Source organism: Rhinopithecus bieti, unplaced genomic scaffold (assembly GCF_001698545.2).
Source record: "Rhinopithecus bieti isolate Rb0 unplaced genomic scaffold, ASM169854v2 scaffold_11110, whole genome shotgun sequence".
Classification (NCBI taxonomy): domain Eukaryota; kingdom Metazoa; phylum Chordata; class Mammalia; order Primates; family Cercopithecidae; genus Rhinopithecus; species Rhinopithecus bieti.
Window position 1 is genome coordinate 1362324 of NW_016806890.1, and position 21219 is coordinate 1383542.

The 21219-nt window shown below is 42.3% G+C and overlaps 1 protein-coding gene across 1 annotated transcript in view; it reads left to right on the forward strand.

The window, feature by feature from the left end:
- The first annotated feature begins 5027 nt into the window (after positions 1-5027).
- Positions 5028-21219, forward strand: part of GPLD1 (glycosylphosphatidylinositol specific phospholipase D1) — a 65815-nt gene continuing 49623 nt past the window's right edge. Inside the window, exons 1-5 of the mRNA XM_017878552.1 lie at positions 5028-5325; positions 8609-8664; positions 15345-15423; positions 19005-19102; positions 20062-20172. Coding sequence (XP_017734041.1) covers positions 5226-5325; positions 8609-8664; positions 15345-15423; positions 19005-19102; positions 20062-20172 — 444 coding nt within the window. The 5' untranslated portion in view covers positions 5028-5225. The remainder of the gene's footprint in view (positions 5326-8608; positions 8665-15344; positions 15424-19004; positions 19103-20061; positions 20173-21219) is intronic.

Genomic DNA, 21219 nt, shown 5'->3' on the forward strand with positions numbered 1-21219 from the left:
CCCTCCTGGGGAAGGTTTGGGATGGGGGATGGAGAAGGCTCTCTGGTAGATGCACCTGCGGACTGCTGTCACCTTTTCACTTTTCGGGTGCTCATTTTTCACTAACTGCTCCTGAGCCCCCAACCGCTGCTAGAGACCCACTGTCTCCCCTTAGCATCCCCCAAATTCGGCATCCCCGGAATTTGTGCGCGGTCTATGGATGCGCTGGTGCCTGCCCTAAATGCCAAGGCCATGATCACGCTTCTTCATCGTTGTAGCTCTTAGGATTAGATTGGGAGCGATGGTTCTCAGAGGGGTCGAAGTGTGACCCCGCGTTCTGCTGCCTGCCTGCTTTTCTGGGTGTGTGTCTAGGCATTCTCCTGCGGGCGCACCCGATAAATAACAGCGCCTTGGAAATAAACAGAGTAGGATCCAAACTCAGTCTGTTGCCGACAAGCTGCGTGACCGACAGGTTAACCTTAGTCCAGTCACTTATAAAATAGAACCGTATCTACCCCATAGGTTTGTTGTGAGATAACGTAAAATGCTCATTACAGTTGCTACATTAAATTCAATAGTGTTCAAAGTCATACTAGCTACCCTAGTCAAACCACTAGTAAGATTAAAGTTGGGCCACCAACTAGTAAATGGAAGCATTTGTCCAAATCGAATCAACCAAGGTATAAGTATTGAGCATACTATCCGACCAAGGTATTTGAGCAGCTTTAAACAACATTCTTCATCTGCTCAAAAATTAGACTTGAGCTTAAGACTCTGAAAGCAGCAGGGAAGCTTAAAACCTAAGGAGGATACAACTAAAAATAGTAGGCGTATGCTGGGAATTTGTGGGTGCAAATGAAGCCCAGCCCTATGCTTTGATTTTAGGTTACTAGTCTCAACATATCTCCCTTTCTCAACTCCTACAGCGTTGAGAGTATCTTGCTAGCTTTCACCTTTTTCTAGGACATTTGCAAAATGCTGAGGCAGTAACTTTAAATTTTGACTTTGTGTTTTGCTGAGTCAGATCCATTGAGTTTTGAGCCAGTCACATATGGCAGAAGTGGTAACAGCAGAGTTTAATCAATTTCACACTATTTTGTTCTGTATTTTATTGCAGGAACTGGGGAGACCCAGAGAGTCCTAATAGGGATGTTGGCCAGTAGGTATCACAGTTGGGGCTGGGAGCTGGCGTGTTTACATCTCCTGCCTGCAGAGGGAGTGTTTGTTTGTTTTTGGTAGTGGTTGTTGTTTTTTGTTTGTTTTGTTCTTGTGAGACCAACAGACTCATTCTGTCGCCCAGGTGGAGTGCAGTGGTGTGATTTCAGCTCCCTGCAACTTCTGCCTCTCGGGTTCAAGCGATTCTCCTGCCTCAGCCTCCCGAGTAGATGGGGCTACCGGTGTGTGTCACCAAGCCCAGCTAATTTTTGTATTTTTAGTAGAGACAGGTTTTCACCACGTTGACCAGGCTGGTCTTGAACTCCTGACCACAAGTGATCCGCTCTCCTTGGCCTCCCAAAGTGCTGGGATTACAGGATAGTCCATTTCTACTGGCCTGGGGAAATCATTCAATTAAGGCCTCCATCAACTGAGGCCGGGAGAAGCCAAGTTAATTGTGGCTTCCTCTCTTGCTCAAAAGTTACCCTAGTCCACTTATCTTTTTTAAGGTTCTGTATCAAAGGGTACCCACTCCCTTTCCCAGATGACTTATCCATTAGACACAGTAGGTACATGCTGAGGGGCCATAAAACTTTTAGGAGCACTCAGAAATGTTTGATTTCTTCTAAAACCTGAAGAAGAAAATGAACTTTTAGGTGGTATATTAATATGTTAATCTTACACCAATGCAGATGTAAAATGTGATTTCTATTTATTGTTTACTTATTTTTATGACAGGAAGTACTTCACAAAGGCAAAAGTGCCTGGAGCTTAGAAAGTTCACAATGTGGCTTTTCCCTTTTCCCTCGGTTTTGTGCCCCTCTGCAAGCCCCCATTCATAGTGTAAACAATTCCCTCCTGGCTCCTGTCTTACTTCCAGCTTGTCCTGATGACTCCTAGCACCTGGCTGGGTGTCCTTACCAGGGCCTACAAGGACGAGACCATCAGGGGAGAGGGACCTCTTCCTTCCTTTCTCCTTTGCCTGCCCTTGTCCTGGGAACCTCCACTCCCCAATTCTCACCCTTATTCATCCTCTCCCCCATTTTCTTTTTCTTTTCTTTTTTGCTTTTTTTTGAGACAGGGTCTTACTGTGTCGCCCAGGCTGGATGGCACGATCTCAGCTCACTGCAGTGTCTGCCTCCTGGGTTCAAGTGATTCTCCTTCCTCAGCCTCTGGAGTAGCTGGGAGTACAGGTGCATGCCACCATGCCCAGCTAATTTTTGTGTTTTTAGTAGAGATGGGGTTTCACCATGTTGGCCAGGCTGGTCTTGAACTCCTGACCTCAGGTGATCCGCCCACCTCGGCCTCCCAAAGTACTGGGAATACAGGTGTGAGACACCGTGCCCAGCCTCCTCTCCCCCGTTTTCTAGACTGGCCCACATAAAGCTTGAGACCCTCTGACTCTCAAGCCTATATTCTCCCTACTCACTCCTTAATGTAACTGTATGTTTACTTTTCACCTTGGGTCTATATTTCCAGAAGAGTTCTAAATGCTAGAATCATGCTGTCTTGTTTATAACAATGCCACCTATATTAGGAAAGGGGGGTGTGGAGCAGAAAGAAAATATTTCCATATGCTTATTATTTGTCAGATAGTAATGTTGTGAGCTACATTTTAACTTTCTTTAAAGTCATATCTTTGATGATTTTATTGTTAATACAAACTTAATGAAACTGCAAGCAATATTGTCACATAAAGACCATATTCATAACTATCACACTAAGCAAATAATTTCCTCTTTATTATATTCATAAATTTATGTCATTCTGAATCTCAAATACAGAAAAATATATAATGAGAAATTGAGACATTTGGGATTAGTATTGTTTGGTAACTGAACCCATTCTTTTTTTTTTTTTTTTTTTTTTCTGAGGTGGGGTTTTGCCCAGGTTGGAGTGCAGTGGTGTGATCTCAGCTCACTGCAACCTCCACTTCCCAGGTACAAGCGATCTTCCCGCCTCAGCCTCCTGAGTAGCTGGGACCGCAAGTGCACGCCACCACGCCCGGCTAATTTTTTGTTTTTGTTTTTTTCTTAGTAGAGATGGGATTTTGCCATGTTGCACAGGCTGGTTTTGAACTCCTGGCCTCAAGCCATCTGCCCACCTTGGCCTCCCAAAGTGCTGGGATTACAGGCATGAGCCACCACATCTGGTCTGAACCCATTTCTTTGGTGCTTTTTGGATGGGTTTTACTATATCTGGTTAGATATTGTTTCTAGGCAGTATTATTTTTTTTCCCCGGTGACCCTTTGCAACCCTCTCACTGTAACCATTGATTGACTACTCTTGGATGTTCTGAGAGAGAATATCCAAAGTCCCAATTAATAATTGCGACTACCTCACGCACAGGCTGTAGAAGGCCCAGAGTGAGAGGGAGGCAAACTCAGAGGCCTCTGGTGGCCAGAAGGGGTGTGGAAACCTGCACACATTGCATGAATGGTGGGGACTGGAGGAGCAGGACATGCTCTATCGGCTTTTGGCTGCAGCTGGTTGTCGTGTCACATGGGAGTGTCATTTCATGATGCTAGTTCTTCTGTTTTTAAGAGAGCCAGAAATGTAGGTTTTTACATTAATTTTCTCATTTAGAAAAAGTTTATAAACTTGATTTAAGTTTATAAAACATCCTGTTAGCCAAACAAAACACGTAGACATATGGCCTCTGGACTAATCAGGAGTAGCTGGGCCTACTGCCCTCAGGTTTGTGGGGAGCTGCGGGATTCCTTTCCTTGGGGCTGTGCAAGTGACTGTGTTAAGCTTACAGGGGAAGCTGTTGGGGCAGACAACTGTCTCAAATCATTCCACTTTCTTTTTTTCTTTTCTTTTCTTTTTTTTTTTTTTTTTTTTTTTTTGAGACAGGGTCTTGCTCTGTCACCCAGGCTAGTGTGCAGTGGTGCAATCTCGGCTCACCACAATCTCCACCTCCTAGGTTCGAGAGATCCTCCCACCTCAGCCTCCGTAGTAGCTGGGACTACTGGTGTGTGCCACCACAACTGGCTAATTTTTGTATTTTTAGTAGAGAAGGGGTCTCACCATGTTGATCACGCTGGTCTCAAACTCCTGACCTCAGGTGATCCACCAGCCTCAGCCTCCCAAAGTGCTGGGATTACAGGTGTGAGCCATCACGCCCGGCCAAATCATCCCACTTTCTTTTCATCCTTTCATTTGGCTAACCTGAGAGTGAATACCATTTCCTCTCACTCTTTTAGGAGCCCATCTCTTGCTTTTAATGTAAAATATGCATAATTTGTGCTTTCAGATTACCATCAGTTTCATGAAGAGCTTAATTTTTCCCGCGAATGAAGTGTAACTGGCTACCTAATGATATATCCTAAGCTTAACATTTTTTAAACCCTGTTTCTTGGCCCTAAATCTGCCCCCTTCCTTCCACCTCCCAAGTGGAATTGACATCTTTGCCTCCCCTGCAGGAATCTGACCTTGCAACAGGCTCTGGATAAGCCCTATTAGAACAGCGAGAAGTAGAGAGACCAGGAGTGGCTGCTCTTGTGTAATCCCATACAAGTGTCAGTATCTGTTGCCAAATACTGAAAGAGAAGCCAGTTCCAGCTGATCACCATAAAAGCTTTCCCAGCACTTGTGGCTTGGGAGGCGGAGGAAGCAGGACAGCCTGATAAATGTGTAGAAAGGATGCATGAGAGATCCACCCTTGTAAGGTGAGGTGGTCCAATATGTTGACTGTCTGCACAGGTGAGCCTTTTTATAGAAAGCAAAAAACATCTGGAGACAACTTTGCTTGCATTTCTACACAAATTTCATGTTACAATGAAATCCAGAAAAAACCTCGGTCAGAAGATGCAGTGCTTCTGGCCTAAGGCTTTTCAGATTTCAGTTTAATCCTCCCACCCCCACCCCTCAGGAGTACAGAGTTTGTTTGCTGTTCTGGTGAAGCTAAACAGTAGTCGAACAGTTGACTTCATTGGAAAACGATATTATTTTGAAATGAGGCTTGGTTTCTCGGGTCAGTGACCTGCTTAGAGAGAAGTGGTGGGTCTGCGCCTGGATTTCGGAGTCACTGTGCTGCCGCAGCTCTGAGCACTCCCACGTCATTAGAGGAGCCGGTGGGGAATGAGATCATGTCTGCTTTCAGGTTGTGGCCCGGCCTGCTGATGATCGTGCTGGCTTCTCTCTGCCATAGAGGTTCATCGTGTGGCCTTTCAACGCACGTAGAAATCGGTAAGTACTGGTGTCTCGTTATGTTATTGAGAGGACAGTACATCTCTCAAAGACTTTAAGGAAGAGATTGAAAATCCAGCTCGTGGATTGATACAGTTTCCCCTGGGCACTGAGCTGAGTGGCCTGAGAGCTGGGAGGAGAAGCCCGTGATTGCAATCATCCAGGGATAGGGATTGGCAGCATGGGTTCAGTTAAGGGGAAAATAAGAAAGACAGCTGATGCCCCGTTGGTCATGGGGCCCCCATGTGTTTCTCTGGGTGGGGAAATAGAGGCTCAGTAAACGAGAGGTTGCAATGCAGCAGCAGAACTGACAGAATGGGAGAGGAACAAGATGGGTGGAATATGGCAGGAATGAGAAATGTACTTTTGTTGTTTTACATGTGCAAGGACAGGCATTTCCGACTATATGTAAAGAGCCATGTGTGGCCATGGGAGTGGGTCCCTGAGTCAAATTGCTATAAAAGTGTTTGGCTTCAGGAAGGTCAAGAAAGTAAGGGAGTGTGGTCATCCATATTCACGGTGCCAGTAAGATGGCAGGAGTTGGAGAGGAGAAGGGGACAGCAAGCCAGTGCCACCGACCTTAGGGGCAAGGGCAGAGTCATCCTGGATATAGGGAGATGGTACCACAAAGAGTTATTTAAAATTTTATTTTCTAGCTTTATTTATGTATAATTGACAAAAATTATATAAATTTAAGATACACAGCATGATGTGTTGATATATGTATGCCTTGTGAAATGATTAGCACAATCAAGCTAATTAACACATGCGCCCCCTACATAGCTACCATGTTTTTTGCATATGGACTGAGAACACTTAAGATCTTTCTTAGCAAAAGGATTTGGTTCTTGTGTGAAGTGTATTTGTAACATGTTTTAGCACATGGAAAATGTGAGTCAATTTGTAATAGAATTAGCTATCATAACATTCTATAGCAATTTTCAGATTTCAGATATACCTGATGTTCTGAGTTTTCTCTTTTTTTTTTTTTTTTTTTTTGAGACAGAGTCTCACTCTGTCCCCCAGGCTGGACTGCAGTGGCGTGATCTCGGCTCACTGCAAGCTCATCCTCCTGAGTTCACGCCATTCTTCTGCCTCCCAAGTAGCTGGGACCATAGGCGCCCACCACCATGCCTGGCAAATTTTTTTGTATTGTTTTAGTAGAGATGGGATTTCAGGATGTTAGCCAGGATGGTCTCGATCTCCTGACCTTGTGATCCGCCTGCCTTGGCCTACCAAAGTGCTGGGATTACAGGTGTGAGCCATCACGCCTAGCCTGAGTTTTCTTTAATTTAGATAAAAATTATAACAGAATTTTATAGTTACACCACCTCCAGATGTTTCAAAGAATAATAAGATTATAGGGAAAAAAATGAAAATTTGTCAGTGCTAAACAGGCATATATACTGAGCTATGATGGGCAAGAAACTGTTGTCACAGAATTTGACTATCTGAAAAGACACTAGAAGTCAGCAAGTCCAGTTCTTTTCTTTTACAGATGAAGAAACTGATACTAGACAGTTTTACAGCTAACTTTTTAGGGGCCTGGCCTAGAATTACATGTCGTGACAGCTGGTCTGGCGTTCTTTCCATTAAAAATGTATTGCTAGAAGGGAGTCGGGAAACAATGGAAAAGAGAACCAGACTTAGGTTCTAATTCCAGCCATCCAGTAAAGTAGATGTGTGACTCTGAGCAATTCACTTTACCTACCTCTCAATTCTATAAAATGAGGGGGTTGAACTTCTTGAAGAATTCTAAAGTGTCTTCCAGTTCTATGTTCTGTGAAGTTGAAATTGCTAAAACTACAGAATGAGCTGATGAGGAACAAATATGAATGGAAATATTCAATTTTTTAATCCTTAGAGTTTAAAAATTTACAAGACAGATTGCATCTGAAATTTTAATAAAACCAGATAATTGCTTGCCTTTCTTCGATGAGTACCAAAGGTCCTAATTGATATTTAAAGAATAATATTTATGTGAACATAATTGAAAGCATCTCCTGAAATAGAATCTGCACGGATTCTGAGAATTTTTTTACGCAGAAGAAGACCAAAACTCCATCATTTATTTACTAATAAATTAGATGATTTTTATAAATGTTTTGGTTCACTTTTTCGTTTCTTATGAAGGGCCTGAGTGGAAGGTCAGCATTGTGTGAGTGAGTTAATTAGAAATGGCTTCATTCAGCATAAATCACTGGAATCCTATACACAGGTTATTTGGATTTGTGGGTTGTGACTTTTATGATATTAATGCTTATAATATAGTAGTGGCTATAGTTTTTTGTTATATGAATTTTTGTAATTGGAGGTGATTCACAACAGAAATAAAGTATCACCTTTGAATGTCACTTCACAGGGAATGTTAGTCCTCTTATTGGTTCTTGGGAGGTTCAGGTTGTGGGTGGGTGTGGGGTGGAGCTGGTAGTTTCCTGAAATTATTTTGTCCTTGTGGTCCAATGATGAGAAACTTTTGAGGATCATTGGCTCAGTCCATGGGTTAGGTGTTATATTGTGTTTTGTACTTAGGTTTGTCTACTTCAATACTGAAGCAAAGTATGATGATGACAGGTTTTTTTTTTTTTTTTTTTGAGACAGTCTCGCTCTGTTGCCCAGGCTGGAGTGCAGTGGTGTGGTCTTGGCTCACTGCAACCTCTGCCTCCCGGGTTCAAGTGATTCCCCTGCCTCAGCCTCCCAAGTAGCTGGGATTACAGGCATGTACCACCAGGCCTGGCTAATTTTTTGTATTTTTAGTAGAAACGGGGTTTCTCCATGTTGATCAGGCTGGTCTCGAACTCCTGACCTCAGGTGATCTGCCTACCTCGGCCTCCCAAAGTGCTGGGATTACAGGTGTCAGCCACCATGCCTGGCCTGACAGTTTCTTTTTTTTGAGCTCCTTACCAAGAGTCAGCCACCGTGCTTGTCACTTAGCATTTATTATTTCAACCAACCTATACGGTGGGTATTTTTTAAACAAAATTTTCCATAGGCAGGAACTGAGGTCTAGAGAGGTTGAATAGCACTAAAGCTCATAGAGCCATTTAATAGTTAAGCAGAAACTTTAAATCACCATCTAAACTTGTTTTGTACTATAACAATAGAAATATTGCACAAATCTATACCTAATGAAAATTGCCAGCGAGTGCAAACTCATTTCATTTCCTGCATCCTTGACAGTTACAACCATAAAATTGTATATTTTTCTTTTAAAATCATCTCGCCTAAGTTATGTTTTCAGTAATAGTTGAAATTAATTGATTTATGTATTTATTTCTCTCAGGACACAGAGCTCTGGAGTTTCTTCATCTTCACAATGGGCATGTTAACTACAAAGAGGTAGAAATCTTGATTTTTCTTTTCTTCTTTGTGCATTAGTTTTCTTCTATAGGTGCCAAACAAAGTTCCTAACAGATATTTAAACAGTAATTTTAAGACTTATTTTGGCTGGCCGTGGTGGCTCACGCCTGTAATCCCAGCACTTTGGGAAGCCGAGGCAGGCAGATCACCTGAGGTCAGGAGTTCGGGACCACCCTGACCAACATGGAGAAACCCCCATCTCTACTAAAAATACAAAAGTAGCCAGGCGTGGTGGTGCATGCCTGCAATCCCAGCTATTCGGGAGGCTGAGGCAGCAGAATCGCTTGAACCCGGGAGGTGGAGGTTGTGGTACACTCCACTGCACTCCAGCCTGGGCAACAAGAGCGAAACTCCATCTCAAAACAAAAAAAAGGACTCATTTTTTATTTCTTTATGTTATAATGTTGTATATTATGTTATTAATGTTATAAGACATTAATATTATGGTTAAAAGCTATATGTCTCTTCCAAGTGCTACTTGAACATTTTATATGTATCTTATATATATCACACTTAAAATTTAAAGATTTTAATGATAAGAATCATAATTTGAAAAAATACTTGAGAAATTTTAAAATAGTACATTTTAAAAGTTGCTAATTTTGTCTGTATCATTCCAGTATTAGTATATGTGCTGCTGAGAAAAGCACATCTTTTTTGTTTTTATTATAGAGATGGGGCTCTCACTATGTTGCCCAAGCTGGTGTTGAAATCCTGGGCTCACGCAATCCTCCCACCTTGGCCTCCCAAAGCACTGGGATTATAGGCACGAGCCACTATGCCTGGCCCATCTTTTTTGTTTTATTTTAAAAGTCATACTTGAGAGAGACCATTTATTTTCCACTTCTTGTTACTGTGTGTTATGTGCAAATTGCATCACCAGGAGGAGAAGGAAGTGTTTATTAAGAAATATGCCCTGAGATTCTCCGTCTAACTCCTACTATATTCTATATCCTGGTAGGACTAGCTGATGACTCACCTTTACCCATCTTCAAATGAACACATTCTGATCATATGAACTATTTGTTCTATGGCTAAGTAATACTTTGTGACAAAGATGTAATTCTTTCATACCTACATTCGATAAGTGGTTAGCATTCCCTTCTGACATCAGAATTGGGTCATTTGATAACATTAAGTCTTGATAGTCCATCTGGGAAACAGGATGGTAAGATAACTGAAATTTGTTGTATCCTCAAAATATTTTTAGTCATAAGATTCAGCTTCCTCCCTTGCCAACTTAACATGCTGAATGAGGAAAAACAGCATTTATATCTGATAGTCATCTTCACTGACCTTGATGGCGAGTAGGCAGGAAAGAGGAGTGGAAATGAGAATCCACCTAATTCATCACATGAACAATCAATCCAGAGTGTGTGCAGAGTGATTTCTAGTAGAGGTATTATTAATTTAAAACATGTTAAATGAACATAGACGCTCCCTTCCAGGATGCATTCTAATCCAAATACTAATGTTATCCTCAGAAATAGGCCAGGCATGATGGTTTACACCTGTGATCCCAGCACTTTGGGAGGCCAACGCGGGTCGATCACTTGAGGTCAGGACTTTGAGATCAACCTGGCCAACATGATGAAACCCCATCTTCACTAAAAATATAAAAATTAGCTGGCCATAATGGCAGACACCTGTAGTCTAGTCCCAGCTACTTGGGAGGCTGAGGCAGGGAATCATTTGAACCTGGAAGGTGGAGGCTGAAGTGAGCTGAGATAACACCACTGCACTCCAGCCTAGGTGACAGAGCAAGCCTCCATCTCAAAAACAACAAAACAAAACAAAACAAAACACAAAACAAAACAAAACAAAACAGCCCCGAATGCATTGATTTTTTGAAGGGTTTTTTTTGTGTGTGTGTGTCTCTATCTCCTTTAGTTCTGCTCTGATCTTAGTTATTTCTTGTCTTCTGCTGGCTTTTGAATTTGTTTGCTCTTGCTTCTCTAGTTCTTTTCATTGTGATGTTAGGGTGTCGATTTTAGATCTTTCCTGCTTTCTCTTGTGGGCCCTTAGTGCTATAAATTTCCCTCCACACACTGCTTTAAATGTGTCCCAGAGATTCTGATACGTTGTGTCTTTGTTCTCATTGGTTTTAAAGAACATTTTTATTTCTGCCTATATTTCGCTGTTTACCCAGTAGTCGTTCAGGAGCAGGTTTTTCAGTTTCTAGGTAGTGTGGTTTTGAGTGAGTTTCTTAATCCTGAGTTCTAATTTGATTGCACTATGGTCTGAGTGACTGTTATGATTTCCATTCTTTTGCATTTGCTGGGGAGTGTTTTACTTCCAATTATGTGGTCAGTTTTAGAATAAGTGTGATGTGGTGCTGAGAAGAATGTATATTCTGTTGATTTGAGGTGGAGAGTTCTGTAGACGTCTATTAGGTCCGCTTGGTCCAGAGCTGAGTTCAAGTCCTGGATATACTTGTTAATTTCCTGTCTCCTTGATCTGTCTAATATTGACAGTGGGGTGTTAAAGTCTCCCACTATTATTGTGTGGGAGTCTAAGTCTCTTTGTAGGTCTCTAAGAACTTGCTTTATGAATTGGGTGCTTCTGTACTGGGTGCATATATATTTAGGATAGTTAGCTCTCCTTGTCGCATTGATCCCTTTACCATTATGTAATGGCCTTCTTTGTCTCTTTTGATCTTTGTTGGTTTAAAGTCTGTTTTATCAGAGACCAGGATTACAACTCCCACCTTTTTTTTTTTTGCTTTTTACTTGCTTGGTAAATATTCCTCCATCCCTTTATTTTCAGCCTATGTGTGTCTTTGCACGTAAGGTGGGTCTCCTGAATACAGCGCACCGATGGGTCTTGATTCTTTATCCAATTTGCCAGTCTATGTCTTTTAATTGGAGCATTTAGCCCATTTACATTTAAGGTTAATATTGTTATGTGTGAATTTGATCCTGTCATTATGATGCTAGCTGGTTATTTTGCCAGTTCATTGATGCAGTTTCTTTGTGGTGTCAATGGTCTTTACAATTCGGTGTGTTTTTGCAGTGGCTGGTACCAGTTCTTCCTTTCCATGTTTAGTGCTTCCTTCAGGAGCTCTTGTAAGGCAGGCCTGGTGGTGACAGAATCTCTCAGCATTTGCTTGTGTATAAAGGATTTTATTTCTCCTTCACTTATGAAACTTAGTCTGGCTGGATATGAAATTCTGGGTTGAAAATTCTTTAAGAATGTTGAATATTGGCCCCCATTCTCTTCTGGCTTGTAGGGTCTCTGCAGAGAGATCTGCTATTAGTTTGATCGGATTCCCTTTGTGGGTAGCCTGACCTTTCTCTCTGGCTGCCCTTAACATTTTTTCCTTCATTTCAACCTTGGTGAATCTGACGATTATGTGTCTTGGGGTTGCTCTTCTCGAGGAGTATCTTTGTGGTGTTCTCTGTATTTCCTGAATTTGAATATTGGCCTATCTTGCTTGGTTGGGGAAGTTCTCCTAGATGATATCCTGCAGAGTGTTTGCCAACTTGGATCCATTCTCCCCATCACTTTCAGGTACACCAGTGAAACGTAGGTTTTGGTCTTTTCACATAGTCCCATATTACTTGGAGGCTTTGCTTGTTCCTTTTCATTCTTTTACTCTAATCTTGTCTTCTTGATTTATTTCATTAAGTTGATCTTCAATCTCTGATATCCTTTCTTGTGCTTGATGGATTCAGCTATTGATATTTGTGTATGCTTCACGAAGTTCTCATGCTGTTTTCATCTCCATCAGGTCATTTATGTTCTTCTCTAAATTGCTTATTCTAGTTAGCAATTCCTCTAACCTTTTTTTCAAGGTTCTTAGCTTCCTTGCATTGGGTTAGAACATGCTCCTTTAGCTCTGAGGAGTTTGTTATTACCCACCTTCTGAAACCTACTTCTGTCTGTTCATCAAACTCATTCTCCATCCAGTTTTGTTCCCTTGCTGGCAAGGAGTTGTGTTCCTTTGGAGAAGAGGCGTTCTGGTTTTTGGAATTTTCAGGCTTTTTGTGCTGCTTTCTCCCCATCTTTGTGGATTTATCTACCTTTGGTCTTTGATGTTGGTGACCTTGGATGGTATCTCTCTCTAACAGGCAGGCCCCTCTGCTGCAGGTCTGCTGGAGGTCCACTCCAGACCCTGTTTGCGTTGGTATCACCAGTGGAGGCTGCAGAACAGCAAAGATTGCTGCCTGTTCTTTCCTCTGGAAACTTCGTCCCAGAGGGGCACCTGCCAGATGTCAGCCAGAGCTCTCCTGTATGAGGTTTCTGTTGGCCCCTACTGGGAGGTGTCTTCCAGTCAGGATACACGGGGATCAGGATCCCACTAGAGGAGACAGTCTGACCCTTAGCAGAGCTTGAACGCTGTGCTGGGAGGTCTGCTGCTCTCTTCAGAGCAGTCAGGTAGGGACGTTTAAGTCTGCTGAAGCTGTGCCCATAGCTACCCCTTCCCCCAGGTGCTCTGTCCCCAAGGATATGGAGGTTTTATCTATAAGTCCCTGGCTGGGACTGCTGCCTTTTTTTCAGAGATGCCCTGCCCAGAGAGTGGTCTTGCCCTGTTACCCAGGCTGGAGTGCAGTGGCATGAACTCGGCTGACTGCAACTTCCACCTCCTGGGGTCAAGCGATCCTCCCACCTCAGCCTCCTGAGTAGCTGGGACCACAGGTGCATGCCACCACACCCAGCTAATTTTTTGTATTTTTGTTAGGAATGAGGTTTCAGCTTGTTTCCCAGGCTGTTTCAAACTCCTGAGCTCAAGTGATTCGCCCGCCACAGACTCCCAGAGTGCTGGGATTACAGATGTGAGCCAGAGACACTGCGCCTGGCCTTTATTCATTTTCATTTTTGTCAGTTTGGTAGGTGGAAAATGGCTTTTGTTTTAGGTTTAATTGGCATTCTTTTTTTTTTTTTTTTTTTTTTGAGACAGGGTCTGGCTTCGTCACCCAGGCTAGAGTGCAGTGGCATGATCTCGACTCACTGTAACTTCCACCTCCCAGGTTCAAGCAATCCTCTCAACTCAGCCTCCCAAGTAACTGGGACTACAGACACACACCACCACACCACGCTAATTTTTGTATTTTTTATGCATCAATTTTTCTGTTATGGTTTCTACTTGTAAATTATGCTTAGAAAAATTATTCCCACTTCATGGTTATATAATTATTCACTCAAATTTTATCCTGTTAATTTTAAGGCTTCATTTTTAACATTTAACCTTATAATTCATCTTGTATTTGTTTGGGTATAAAACTTGACAGGGATTCAGTGACTTGTCATTGGTAATATTAATTTCAAGTCAGTGTCACCTAGGGCAGTGGTCCCCAAGTTTTTTGACACGAGGGACTGGTTTCATGGAAGACAATCTTTCTATGGATGGGGTGGGGGGTGGGGGATAGATGATTTCAGAATGAAACTGTTTCACCTCAGATCATCAGGCATTAGGTTATCCTAAGGAGCGTGTACCCTAGATCCCTAGCATGTGCATTTCCCAGTATGATTCACACTTCTCTGAGAATCTAATGCCACTGCTGCTGTGACAGGTGGTGGAGCTCAGGAGGCAATGCTTGCTTGCCCACCACTCACCTCCCGCTGTGTGGCCCCATTCCTGACAGGTCACAGACTGGTACCAGTTCATGGCCTGGGGGTTGGGGACCCCTGATGTAGGGTAAACATGGATTTGCCCATGCAATGATGGTATACTCATTGTTACAGGGTTGTGACATCACCATTTGTTGACTACTCCATCCATTGTTCATCTATTAGACAATAAGTTATATGTATGCTTGGCCAGGTGCGGTGGCTCACGCCTGTAATCCCAGCACTTTGGGAGGCCGAGGCGGGCAGATCACCAGGTCAGGAGATCATTTTTTTTAGTCTTTTTTTTTTTTCAGTCTTCCCAAAACACAAAGGACGTCATCTTACACTAAAGCACAGGTAGCAGCTATAAACTGATATGTACATATGTGCGCATCTGTGTGTATTTTTGTCTTTTCACTGTGAATCATTGAAAATTTTATAAAAACCAGCTCTGGGCCAGGCATGGTGGCTCATGTCTGCAATCCCAGCACTTTGGGAGGCTGAGATGGGTGGATCCCTTGAGGTCAGGAGTTCGAGACCAGCCTGACCAACAAGGCGAAACCCCATCTCTGCTAAAAATACAAAAATTAGCCAGGCGTAGTGGTGCATGCCTATAATCCCAGCTACTCAGGAGGCTAAGGCAGGAGAATCGCTTGAACCTGGCAGGTTGCAGTGAGCCAAGATTGCGCCATTGCACTCCAGCCTGGGTGACAAGAGCAAAACTCCATCTCAAAAAAAAAAAAAGCAACAAAAACAACAGCTCTGGGTCAGTAAAACAATCTTAAGGCCTCAGGGAAATCCTGCTTTACTGGGTTGGCAGAGAAAATGAAGGAAAATGAAGTTTAAATAAGTGATTTCTGCTATTTCTTAATTAGCCTCTCTGTGTTTGGTAGGGAAGAATCTGAAGTTATATATTGTGTGTTGTCTTGGATTATGTGTGAATTTTAATCATTTATTTACTTTATGCCTGCTTTCCTTCCTTCCTTTTTCCCTTTCATTCCATCTATACCCCCATAGTTCTAGCATCTCATCATGGGAAATTGGTGGGGCCTGCACTCCCCAGGCTGTTGACTGCTGCCCCCTAATCTCTGTATTTTCCTGCTCTGCAGCTGTTACTAGAACACCAGGATGCATATCAGGCTGGAACCGTGTTTCCTGATTGTTTTTACCCTAGCATCTGCAAAGGAGGTAAGATGAAAGTTTACAGACTGAATGAAGTCACTTTTACTTGGTTAATAGGAATAGCTATGACTTTAAAAAGGTATGTGTATGTGTACTATATATTTTTTCATTGTATAGTGTATTTTCCATTATTGTTGAGAACAATTTGTTTCCCAATAATATTGTTGGTTAATGACTTAGTTTACATAGTTGCATTTTCCATTTAGCTAAAACTGACCTGGTTAAGCATAGAAATTCTGAAAACGTTATTTTTTGGTGAAAACCTAAGTGGCACGGCAGAAGACATTTTGCAAGAGATCAAAAGGTCTGAGTTTGTGTTTCTTCCATATTAGCATGTGACCTTAAAAAAGTCACTTATGCACAGAATCTCAATTTTCATGTCTTGGTGAAGATAATGCCTTGCCCTGTCTCTTTACTGGATTGTCCTTGGCATTAATGCACAATATTTTGTCAAGTGCTATGCAAATCTCAGGGACTGTTATCTGTAAGAGTTAAAGAAAGAGGAAAGAAACATGAAAAGCAGCTTAACAGTCAAAGATTTATTTTGGAGAAATAAACCTGAGAAGGGCTTCTGGCCGATTTCAGTCAGGAGCACTCTTCTCTTACAGACTAAGAGTATTTACTGGTGAGAGACCTTGGAATGTTTCTCTGTGGGGGAGAAGTTTATTGCGGGGTTGGAATGTCTCTAGTTGGAGGGGAAGTTATCTTGGGGCTGACATCTCTTCGTCTGAAGGGGAGGTTATCTTGGGGCTGGCATGTCTCTGGGAAGGGGTTTGGAATATTTCTGATTGGAGATGTTATTTGTGGTTTATGGTTATGCTGACTCCACCCATTAGGCTGATGCCCTTTGGATTTACGCAATTTTTGGTCAAGGTGGACTTAAAATGGCAGTTGTTGTCCAAGATGGCAATGCTCCTGCTCTGTCATTATCAGTAAACTAGTCTCATGGGTTGTATCAGTCAGACACCCAGCAGGACCCAGAAGTCACACTCAAACTGAGTAATTGGAGAGGAGTTTAGTAAGGGTACCATTTTCAAAGATGTGGACAGGAGGCGAGGAATTACAAAAGATCGTTCAGGGGAGGGAGAGATTGCTGGAACCGTGGAGAGAGAGAGAGCTGCATGAAGAGGACCATTCGATGAGAGCTGGCCCTTCGGCTACGGGGCACAGCCAGCCCACTGTGACCCCACAGAAGGGGAGCTGGGAGAATACATACCCCAACTTCTGTGTTTTCTTTTTCTCTGATCTGTCAGTTCTCTCTATTGGCCAAACCCAACCCAACCAAAGCCAGAGGGCCACGAAGCCAGTTGAAGCAGGTGACCTCAGAGTCACCCTACAGGGTACAGAAGGATGGGGAGTGGGTCTGGAAGGACAAATGGAGGCCTCCAGCACACTGGGTCCTTGTATAAACTGCTTCTGAGGTCTTGGGGGTCATCCGCTATTATCCCATTCCTTTAATTCAGTGATGTCTTTGGGACTGAAATGAACTATTTGGGGCTCCTCACTCCTGTAGTTAGAATCCCAGACAGCTAAGCTTTTGTGTTTCTCATATTTGTAAGTTTTGTTCTGTTTTCCCTCTTAGTCTGTTAACTATCATTTCTCAATCCTATTATTTTGCCTGCACGTTATAGTTCTCCTTTCTAACCTATTATTTCTAATTCAGTACGTCCCAAACTGTATTCATGGGAGCTCTACTGTCCCTTGATAACTTCTACAAAAAAGAAAAGAAGAAAGGATATTTTGTCCATTCAATTTGAGAAACATTGCTTATTGTACACCATTTTTAGAGACAGACAAAACCCACACTAGCCAAGGTTCTGAGGAGAGTGGAAAAGGAATGTAAACTATTTAGCATTTTCCATTGTTTTCTACAGCAATAAATACTCTTCTGTGAGGAAAAGACTGGGGCTGGTATATGACTAGTTACAGGGAATTTGTATAGAAATTCCGCTTAGGTTTTTATGCATTTTTCCATATCTTACCTTGTCTCATACATACCTAATTCAACTGTAGTTTTGCTTTTCTTCTTTGATGATTCACTTTTATTGCATCTTTCAGAAGCACTTAGCTTTCTTAGATACTTAATTGCCAAAGAAAAAGCACCTTTTTTTTTAAAGTTATTGTAATATTTTTTAGAGACAGGGTCTTGCTCTGTTGCCCAGGCTGGGGTGCAGTGGTGCAATCACAGCTCGTTACAGCCTCAAACTCCTGGCCTCAAGCGACCCTCCTGCCTCAGCCTTCTGAATAGCTGAGACTAAAGGTGTGTACCACCATACCTGGTTAATTTTTTATTTTATTTTTTAATCTTTGTAGAGATGGGGTCTTGCTATGTTGCCCAGGCTAGTCTCAAACTCCTGGCCTCAAGGGGTCATCCCACTTCAGCCTCCCAAAGTGCTGGAATTACAGGCGTGCACTACTGCACCCTGCAAAACTCTTCATTTGTATTAGTTTACCTAATATTGAATTAGCTTTTATAATTACAGTAACAAGGACATCTGGTTTAAACAGGATTAGAGTGGGTCTGATTGACCCTTTGTGAGCTATGGTATAGACAGGTAAGTTCAAGTCTCTGGGCAGTGGCTTGCTAGCTGTCAGCATCCAGCACGCCCTGGGGGACTTTCTTTTGCTTCCAGTCTGTAGGATTTACAGAGGGATCAGAAAGCTTCAATTAATCTGGCAATTCGTTTAAGTTGAAGTTTGTTCAAAAGATCTACTGCTATATTTAATTCTGGAGTTTTACTGTATTCTGGAGAACAAGAATTGTTTAAAGCTTTATCTCTAGGAAAACTGTGGGCGCAAATCAAATGTCTTGGTTCTAACTTCTTTGAAAACCATTTTGAAAAAAAACAATGATTTAAAATTGGTCCAGCAATTTTTACTTTAGGAACAGCATAGAAAAATTGAACTGAGAGATCTGAACTCTGCAGTTTTGCTTTTAGTTACCCTCGTAACATTTGGCACTCCATGAGGCATTCGTGGCCCTTGAAGGTTTAGCACAGAGGCCAGTTCTGTCTTTCCTACCCCTCTTGTGGGAATAAAGAGCTACATGGGACACCCACTGGCCCACTCAAACGATGCTTGCATAAAATGCTCACTGGGGCTCGTGCCATTTTATAACAATTATTATAAAATCAAATGCTTGAAAGCATATGAAATACCTGCTTTTATTTCTGTACTCTTAAGGAGGGTGACTGTGAGAGACAAGGAAGATATTTTAAAAACCCTAACAAATAAACAAAACCAAACTACAGCTTTTTCCTTAGCTTTAGGGCACAGAAATGGAAACACTTCTAGCCTCTATTCTAACCAGGTAGCCAGGCTTGCGATACTGTGAGCCAGTTCAGGCTTCCGTCCCTCTTACTGTAGGGCTCTTTTTAGTCAACAGGCAGACAGTACCATGCCTGTTCCAAAATCTCAGCTGACTCTTCTGTTTTGGAGGCTTCTTTTGAATGTCGACAGAAGAAACTGAGGGGCATGGAGGGAAAGAGGAGACGGGACACAGCAGTGCAGCGGGTGGTGGTGGAAGATTTGATTGGGACTCTCCAACTTTTAAGAGAGAATCCAGAGCCCTGCTTTTGTTTTGTCAGGAAAATTCCATGATGTGTCTGAGAGCACTCACTGGACTCCGTTTCTTAACGCAAGCGTTCATTATATCCGAGAGAACTATCCCCTTCCCTGGGAGAAGGTAGGCATGGTCCTCTAATCCTTAAAATAGTTAGCACCAAACCTGCCATGTACTGTTTTTGCACCTGCCTTGACCCCATTCATACCACTCTGTAAGGGCTGCCCACCCTTCTACCTTCAGTGTCATGCACATTGCTTGGACATAGTAGATGGCTAGATAATACTTGAATTACTTATAAACACAGTTTGGGATATATCACTTCATCATTTTGCTCCAATAGTAATTAAACTTAAAGCACTTCCAACACATCATAAAATGTTTCCAAAAGTCCTTATGATTTCGTGTGTGTGTGTTGGGGGGAGGTTTGTTTGTTTGTTTTTGTTTTTTTCAGACAGAGTCTCGCTCTGTTGCCCAGGCTGGAAAGCAGTGGCGTAATCTCGGCTCATTGCAAGCCCCACCTCCCAGGTTCATGTCATTCTCCTGCCTCAGCCTCCTGAGTAGCTGGGACTACAGGCGCCCAGCACCACGCCCAGCTAATTTTTTTTTTTTTTTTTTTTTTTTTTTGTATTTTCAGTAGAGACGGGGTTTCACCATGTTAGCCAGGATGGTCTCGATCTCCTGACCTCGTGATCCACCCGCATTGGCCTCCCAAAGTGCTGAGATTACAGGCGTGAGCCACTGTGCCCGGCCTGTGTGTGGTTTTTTATTTTTCAGACAGAGTCTTGCTCTGTCGCCCAGGCTGGAGTGCAGTGCCGCAATTTCAGCTCACTGCAACCTCCGCCTCCTAGGTTCAAGCAATTTTTGTGTCTCAACCTCCTGAGCAGCTGGGATTACAGTCGTGAGCCACGGCACCCGGTCTCTTACATGGTTTTTAATAACTAGAAACTGCAATGTACTTGCCTGAAATTTTTTGTTAAGTCTCAATAACATAAATGAATTTCTATTTATTAAAACTTTTAATAGGATTGTTATTATAAAATCACACAAACACACATGACTCTAATTTGCTTGTTTGGCAGGACACAGAGAAACTGGTAGCTTTCTTGTTTGGAATTACTTCTCATATGGTAGCAGATGTCAGCTGGCATAGTCTGGGCATTGAACAAGGATTCCTTAGGACCATGGGAGCTGTGAGTACAACCCTTTATGGGGAATTACTTTATGGGAGTGATACTGTCATACCTAAGATCAAAACCTGACCATTTAAAAAGAAAGGAAAATGTTAGGTTATTCAGACTTCTGCCCAAAGTAGTGTTTGGTTAGAGTCCCATCTTTTCCAGTTTGTTCCTTTTTTTTTTTTTTTGAGATGGAGTTTCGCTCTGTCGCCAGGCTGGAATGCAGTGGTGTGAAGGTGCGATCTCAGCTCACTGCAACCTCTGACTCCTTGGTTCAAGTGATTCTCCTGCCTCATCCTCCTGAGTAGCTGGGATTACAGGCATGCACCACCATGCTCAGCTAATTTTTATATTTTTAGTAGAGACGGGGTCTCACCATGTTGGCCAGGATGGTCTCGATCTCCTGACCTTCATGATCTGCCTGCCTTGGTCTCCCAAAGTGCTGGGATAACAGGCGTGAGCCACCGTGCCTGGCCCAATTCATTCCTTTTTTTCTTCTTGCCAACTGGGTAGATTCATCCACAAGAGCAGAGTGGCTAGTGTGTACTGAAAACAGTAATAGATGTGATGTTTTGTCTTAGTCACAAAAATATTTAAGAAATCTTATCCTTTCTTCAAGCCATGTATCTTAATAAGGATATGAATACCTGCCACTTGGTTCTATTTAAAAGTAATACTAGTTTATTGGACTTTTTCTCTTTCTTTTTAGCTTTCTATATGAAAATGTCATGTCCTCAAACTGAAAATTGTGTTCTTACCTGATGACTTAGCCTCTGGATGGCCCCCTAGTCCTTAATTTATGTTAATTACATTCTGTTAGAAGTTTCAACTTCAACTCAGAGATTTTTATATATATCCTATAAGGCAGAATTGTCTGTAGTAGCTTTATTACCAGACATATGAATCCAACTCAGCTGCATATGTGTATACGCACATATATATACATATATATACACACATATGTGTGTGTATAATATGTGTGTGTGTGTATATATATATATATATATATATATATATATATATACACACACACATATAATTTTTTTTTCTTGATCGATGGTG